The sequence below is a fragment of the Anopheles aquasalis genome, chromosome 2 (assembly GCF_943734665.1).
Source record: "Anopheles aquasalis chromosome 2, idAnoAquaMG_Q_19, whole genome shotgun sequence".
Lineage (NCBI taxonomy): Eukaryota > Metazoa > Arthropoda > Insecta > Diptera > Culicidae > Anopheles > Anopheles aquasalis.
In genome coordinates, this window is record NC_064877.1 from 1,337,501 (window position 1) to 1,345,000 (window position 7,500).

At 49.7% G+C, this 7,500-nt stretch overlaps 3 protein-coding genes across 3 annotated transcripts in view; all 3 read left to right on the forward strand.

The window, feature by feature from the left end:
• LOC126571692 (protein lozenge-like) overlaps positions 1-1,152 on the forward strand; it is a gene marked incomplete at its 5' end in the record, with an annotated part of 11,892 nt that extends 10,740 nt beyond the window's left edge. The window contains 2 exons of the mRNA XM_050230432.1: positions 181-345; positions 428-1,152. Coding sequence (XP_050086389.1) covers positions 181-345; positions 428-1,152 — 890 coding nt within the window. The remainder of the gene's footprint in view (positions 1-180; positions 346-427) is intronic.
• Positions 1,153-2,647: 1,495 nt separating this feature from the next.
• Positions 2,648-4,384, forward strand: LOC126572922 (peroxisomal biogenesis factor 3). The gene is made up of 2 exons (XM_050232649.1): positions 2,648-2,771; positions 2,835-4,384. Exon 2 carries the CDS (start codon positions 2,841-2,843, stop codon positions 3,999-4,001), a length of 1,161 nt encoding a protein of 386 aa, XP_050088606.1. The 5' UTR covers positions 2,648-2,771; positions 2,835-2,840; the 3' UTR covers positions 4,002-4,384.
• Positions 4,385-4,741: 357 nt separating this feature from the next.
• Positions 4,742-7,500, forward strand: part of LOC126572916 (actin-interacting protein 1) — a 3,635-nt gene continuing 876 nt past the window's right edge. Inside the window, exons 1-5 of the mRNA XM_050232636.1 lie at positions 4,742-4,848; positions 5,565-5,686; positions 5,760-7,169; positions 7,244-7,394; positions 7,473-7,500. The exon at positions 7,473-7,500 is cut by the window's right edge and continues 876 nt beyond it. Of these exons, the coding sequence (XP_050088593.1) occupies positions 4,833-4,848; positions 5,565-5,686; positions 5,760-7,169; positions 7,244-7,394; positions 7,473-7,500 (1,727 nt within the window). The 5' untranslated portion in view covers positions 4,742-4,832. The remainder of the gene's footprint in view (positions 4,849-5,564; positions 5,687-5,759; positions 7,170-7,243; positions 7,395-7,472) is intronic.

Genomic DNA, 7,500 nt, shown 5'->3' on the forward strand with positions numbered 1-7,500 from the left:
CGGATATTATCGATTTGCTGGACGGTGTACCATCGGGGGAAGGGGAAATGCAACAGAATGCACCGTGGAAAGGTGTCAGAGATGGTAGAAAATTCATCTCGAAGCTAAGATGATGATTGCAGTACGACGCAGTACGATGTTCTATAACAGAAGATTGCCCGTTGGACATTCTGCTTTCAGACTACACCAACAACACGGCTGATTGGAGCAATGGGCTTGGGGCAGCTTCGAGCACGTCCTACATGAACACCTACTCCCCGCTACAGACCAGTCCACCGGCATACGTGTCGTACGATTCCTGCTCCATGGTGGACCACGCTAATTATAGTCTAACGGCTTCTGGTGGTAAGTTTCGAAAGAGCTTCATCTTTTCTTGTTTTTTTTTATTGTAAAAAGTGGCAAGTTGTTCACGGTAATAGCGTTGCAGTGCTTTTAGATAATACACAACCCTATCAGGACTACTACGGTCTCTCAGGGCCGCCGCCACCGATGGCCGCTGTGGCGCCCACCGTGGCCAACACTCAGGGCGTCGGAGGACAGCTGACCGGTGCTGGTACCGGTGCGTACGTTGGCAAGTCGGGAGATTTGGTAGAGACCGGTTCCTACTCTTCCTACCCGCATCACACGCAGTGGGCCAACGGTTATCATGGCGGGTATCATCATCATCAGTACACACCAGCGGCAGCACCGTGTGCTTCATCGTTGGCTGTAGCAAGCCAGCCCACCGCATCCTTCCACCCACCAGCGGCACCACCTCCGCCGATGGTGCTCTGTCCACAGATGTTCAGCACGGTCAACCAGAACCAGATACACGTGCATCTGCACGGGACCGGGAGTGAAAAGTTTGAGCATTACTTCGGTTCGTCCGACAACGGGTTTACGATTAATTCTTTCCCGGGACCAAGCATTCGATCAGTGCCGTCCGCGGTACCATCCTCACTGGACGTTGGAATCATCGGTGCGCATCCGGATGGTGGAAGCGATACACTAACGGCGCTTCTCTCGCATCATGAAGAACAACCGCAGCCGCAACCGGGAACGGGAACGGGAACCGGCCATCAACAGCAGCAGCAGCAGGAGCACGAGCAAGATGAGACACGCAATGAAGAGACGGTTTCCGGGGATCCGAGCAGCGTTTGGCGACCGTATTGATCCTTCCGGTGCGATCGATGGGGCATGCCATCAAACCACCATCAAGCTCGCGTAACCCACCACAAAGGACAGCACATCTTGGATTATCCTGTTGCGTGTCGTGCCGCGGAGGCCGAGTAATGTTTGCAAGCATTAGAATAACGAATGTGAAAGCCAGTCGAAACTAGTCTTTCCAAGATAGACGCTCCGGTTTGTCGCCCCAAAAAGGATTGCGGCCCAAACCGTTGGTTGGTTACAATATGTTCGAAAAGTGCCTTAAAACGTAACAAGAGAGTATCTCAGTTTGTATCGTACATTTAGTAGAAATGGTCTTGCGGTCATTGTGTCGCTTACTCCAGGAAACGATAGCACTAGTTGTGTGACCGCGTGTGTTTGTGTGTAGAATTATTGTAATACTTTCCAAAATCTGAATGATCACTGATTTCATAAAAATATACTACATAAAAGTCCTCTGGCATAGCGAATGGAACAGGCGATCCTCTGTTGTGTAAAATGACGCCGTTTTTTTTAGGGAAGAAAGGACAATCAACAGCATTTCATGGCCCGTTATGTTACTAGCGAATTTTATTTATAATTGCAACTCAACAGGCAACATGTAGTGCACGATCCGATGATGAAATCTTCAATTCCATAGGCTATAAGGACAAGTCAAGTATATTTTTTCCAATGGATGGAAAATATCATTCCATCTAGCTGATAACATTTAGAGAAATCGAAATAAAATGAAAACTGAAAAATTGAAGTCACTGGCCGGTTTTCTCTTGGTTTTGCCCACCTGTTGCGAAAGAAGGATACATGCGGCATGTATATTAGCTACACTATCATCTATATTCCGAGCCGTTCCTGGAGTTTTCTCTGGGTCTGGAGGGACCTGTCCGTGGACACCGTGGATCGTGTGATCTCTCTAATTAATATCAGTTGCGTAACGCGCGTGTAGTGGCGAGACGTGAAACATTCTATTAATATTGGCTGGGTTCAAGGTCAGACGGGCCCCCGGCTAACGTTTGCAATCACGTGTTATACTGCGTATCAAAGTAGTCCGTCGATAATTTGTCGTTTGCCTAGTACCCGCCTGCTAGATACACCCAGTAGGGTTTTATCTTTTCACGCTTGGCAACGACAACGTCACATGTTGAATTTCGGGCAATTTTTCTTTATTAAATTGTCAGTACACAAACAAATTATGCTTTCACCCAACGACGGATTTTTGAATCTGCGCGCCTCTTTTCGCCGGTTCGGCGAATTTTGAAACCAACACATACGAGCTGTTTAAAGCCCCGGATTCGCGATGCGTTTTTCAAGTTTTATCTTAATAAAATCCTTCTAGTTCTACTGATTAACTAGTTTACTCTGGTTAATTTATGTTTCCAAAATCCAATTCCATCCGGGAAAGCCCTCTTTTTGAGATTTCCAGCGCCCGATATTGAATGGGGTTTGTAAATTTCTGCCAACAGATTTTGACCGACAGCGAGGACGCTGTGCACTTTAAAAGCAACAACAAAAGGCAACAAAAAGATAAGAAAAGCTGAATTTTGTAATTTTTTGAGGAGTTATCACGGCCTGCTGTGGTTCCGGAACACGCGACCCCGACTTTCGACCCCGCCGACCCCGCTGGAACCGTAAGAAAATCGGAGCTGGAGCAGCATCGACAAGATATTGCGCATAATGTGTGTTTTTCGCAGGACGGGATGTGGGCAAGAATAAAAGATTTTCTGTTCCGGCACCGGCGGAAGTTTATCACCACCGGAGTCGTGGTCGGTAGCAGCGTGTTTCTGCTGAAATGGATTCAATACAAGCTGCGCGAACTGCAGGAGCGCCAGGCGAAGGAGATTTGCGAGAAGCTGCGAAGAATGCAGCATTTTGAGTGTACGGATCGCACCTGCAACCAGACGATCACCGGCCTGGCACCGGCGCTGTCTGATAAAATATTCCAAAGCCTCAACACGGACGAGATCCTTGTGAAGCTGCGTTCGAACCCGGACAACAAGCTGGAGCTCTGGGAGCAGCTGAAGATCGTGGCGTTCACGCGCATCGTGACGCTGGTGTACGGGGCCTCCATGCTGGCCGTCACGTTGAAGGTGCAGCTGAACATACTAGGCGGCTATCTTTACCGAGACACGGTGGCAGATGCGGACGGAGATCAGCACGCACGGGAGCAGCAAATCTCGCGCAACCTACAGACGGCTTATCTGTCGATGATACAGCACTTTATGGGCGACGGTATCTACAAACTGATCGAGATTGTACGCCAAAACGTGAGCACCGTGATGCAGCGATACAATCTCAAGCAGCAGCTAACGCTGGCCGACACCGAGACACTCCTGTGGTCGATACAGATGGCCCTGGACGAACAGAAGGCAAGTCCGGCCCGGTGTATTGCACAGTACACGCTTCCGCCGGGCTCTCCGGGCGAGCAGGGAACCGTGTTCGCCAAAATGTTCGATGAAACGGTAGACGTGCTCGAGAGCGTCGAGTCAACGGATGTCAGCTTGTCCAACGTGAGCAGTGGATTCTCGCTCGTGGTCGATAAGCTGGCCGATTACTACATGGAGGCGCATAATGCCACCAAAGCCGTGGTCGAAAACGGCAAATCCAACCTGAACGTGGAGTGCATGGAGAACATCAACGAGATCAAAATAACGCTCGCCAAATTGATACCGATCGTGAACGGGTTGGTCAACAAGGCGTATCCCGTAAACGGTGTTAACGGGGAGACGGCAAGTGTCGTTCCGTGGCTGACCGAGCAGAACGCCGGAAACGATATAATGGGGGCCATGTTGGGGCGCTTTCTACAATCCGAGAAGCTGCGGACGCTCGGGGCTAATGTGTACGAAACATTCTGCCAGTAAAACATTCTATACTTAAGCTAATGAGGACCGTTTGAAGGGGATTCGGGTGGAAGGCACGTGTGAAGGGTTTGGAGTATTAGTGGCGTAGAACTGGGAATGCCGGGAATTGTAGGTTGCGAAACATTCAAAGCATAGGTTTTCCATTTTATTAGTGCTACATGATGGCTTTACTGAATAAATGTGATGGATTCTCATTTTTAAATTGGAATCAATGCCACACATGCTTGATTTATCGCTTATGGTTAGATAAGAACGATTAATTAATCATTGATAAGGAGGATGGCTTTTGCGGCTAGATCGATAACCAGAATGAAATGTTGTAATCTGAAAGTTTCCTATCGTAGTTCATCATCATTCCTGGTGAAATGATTTCATGCTAATGTATCTGGTTTACAAATAAATAAAATTGATTTTAAGGAAATCGATACTAGATATCAATTAACAGTTTGCACTATTTCCCAATGAAGCCACATGTTGGAGGAAAATCATGCGGAAAGCAGCTAGCAAGTCAAATCCAAAATTTTCCAAAGAAAACCGAGCTGGTAGTGTAGGCACAATTTAGTACGTGACCGTGAATTTAGTACAGTTGATGCCCCAAGCGATAATTACTCCATAAAAACCTTAAAATGCTTTTAATAAATAAAATAAAATAAATGGTTATTTCAAACTCCTTTTACTGCCAGCTCGATAGAGGGCGCTGGTGTTCCGAGTCGCAGCGTGTGGACCTTCCTTAAATACAGCAACAACAACAGCAACAACAAAACCTTTCTGTGCACCACCGAGACGAGACGAGCGATTTTGGGAAGTCTGGAATAGTTTTTGTGCGAAATCATGGCCTACTCAAATAGTAAGTATTCCGGTGTAATCGTGGAAATCTAGTGCACAATCGGTGTGTTCCGGTAGCTTGCCCTTTTTCGTGATTCGTATCGAACGCCGGCTGATGATGGTGGCAGCCGTCGCCGGGACCGTTTTGTTACCAAATAAGGAAATGACTCCCCCCGCATTCCGCCCGGAATGGTGATGAGTAATCGGCTGCAACCCTCTGCGTTTTTATCTGCGAATGATAGCGAGCCGTGGGAAACGAAACGGGCGGATTGGGCGGTGCCCCCCGAGGAAAATCGTCGCCGTTCTTTTCCGGGTTGAAAATCGAGAAGCCAAAAAGGGTGGAACGATTTATAAATAAATCCACATCCGTCCTTCAGCAGCCGGTGGTTGCATGAGTGTTTCGCGCATGGAATCGCACCCGATGCACTGTCGGCAGCAGAGTGCGGCCTTTTTTGGGATGGACATGGTCGTGCAAAGTTGGCCTCAATTTACGCCCTTCACAATCGCACCGTTCCTCTGCTTCAAGAGCAGCATCCATGGCAACTCGTAACACAAGATCCATCGTAACCATCGCTTACATTATCGCTGGACGAGCGTGTGCAGTGAAGCACATCGAATGCAATGAGGCTCTTTAATTCTGCTGGCCGCATCCGTCTGGCTCGATCGCTTCGCTTTTGATTCGTTTACACTTTCTCCTGCGGGTCGCAATTTATACAATTTTTTGCTTTTTTTTTGCAGAATTCATCTACGCATCGTTGCCGCGGACGCAGCGCGGCCAACCGATCGTACTAGGCGGTGATCCGAAGGGCAAGAACTTCCTGTACACGAATGGCCATTCCGTGATTATTCGCAATATCGAGGTGAGGTTTGGGAAGGCGCCCTCTCTGGACGATGACAAAGTCAAGAGATCTAACATTCCAATCCGTTCCACAGAATCCGGAAATTGCCGACATCTACACGGAGCACTCGTGCACGGTGAATGTGGCCAAGTACTCGCCGAGCGGGTTCTACATTGCGTCCGGTGACCAGTCCGGAAAGATACGCATCTGGGACACGGTGAACAAGGAGCACATACTGAAGAACGAGTTCCAACCGATCGGTGGCCCTATCAAGGATATCTCATGGTCCCCGGACAGCCAGCGGATCGTGGTGGTAGGAGAGGGCCGAGAACGGTTCGGGCATGTGTTTATGGCCGAGACGGGCACTTCTGTGGGCGAGATTTCCGGCCAGTCCAAACCGATCAACTCGTGCGATTTCCGTCCGGCTCGGCCGTTCCGCATCGTAACGGGCAGCGAGGACAATACGATCGGTGTGTTCGAGGGACCACCGTTCAAGTTCAAGATGACGAAGCAGGACCACACGCGGTTCGTGCAGGCCGTACGCTACTCGCCCAGTGGCCATCTGTTTGCTTCGGCTGGCTTCGATGGAAAGGTATTCATCTACGATGGCACGACGTCGGAACTGGTTGGTGAGGTCGGTTCGCCGGCGCACAGCGGTGGTGTTTACGGTGTGGCCTGGAAGCCGGATGGTAAGCAGCTGCTGACCTGCTCCGGTGATAAGTCCTGTAAGCTGTGGGACGTGGAAACGCGCACACTCATCAGCGAGTTCCCGATGGGCACTACGGTCGATGATCAGCAGGTTTCGTGTCTGTGGCAGGGAGAGCACATTCTCTCCGTATCCCTGTCCGGGTTCATCAACTATCTCGACGTGAACAATCCTACGAAGCCGCTGCGCATTGTGAAGGGCCACAACAAACCGATCACGGTGTTGACCCTGAGTGATGATCGCAGCACGATCTATACCGGCAGTCATGATGGTGCGGTCACGAACTGGAACTCTGGCAGTGGTACCAACGATCGTGTCGGTGGTGTTGGACATGGCAATCAGATCAACGACATACGGGCTTCGGGAGACTTTGTCTACACGGCCGGTATCGATGATTCGATCAAGCAGATCAGTGTCGAAGGGAACCTGTACACGGGTGTCGACATGAAGCTTGCCTGCCAGCCACGTGGGCTGGACATCCTGAAGGAGGGCAACACGATTGTCGTTGGGTGCGTGAAAGATTTGACCGTACTGCAGGACAACCGAAAGGTATCGACGTTGCCGATCGCATACGAATCGAGCAGCGTTAGCATCAACACGGAAACAAAGGACGTGGCCGTCGGTGGTGATGACAGTAAGCTGCACATCTACACCCTCAACGGTACGCAGCTGTTACCGAAGGTGGAACTGGACCATCTGGGTCCGGTCACCGATTGTCGCTACTCGCCCGACAATAAGCTGTTGGTTGCTTGCGATGCCCATCGTAAGGTGGTTCTCTACAGTGTCGACGAGTATAAGGTGAGTCCGGTTCGCAAGAAATTGCTTTCGGTTTTTAATTTCGACCATCGTAATTCACATCTTGTCACTTTCAGCCGGCACACAACAAAGAATGGGGCTTCCATAATGCTCGTGTGAACTGTGTCGCCTTCTCGCCAAACTCCGAGCTGGTGGCCAGTGGTTCACTCGACACCACCATCATCATCTGGTTCGTGAACAGCCCAGCTAAGCACACGATCATTAAGAGTAAGTATTGGTCGGGAAATACGTTGGCGAGCGGCATAAATTAAACTTACAAATATCGTTCTTCGCTTCCCCTTGCAGATGCACATCCCCAATCCCAGATCACGGG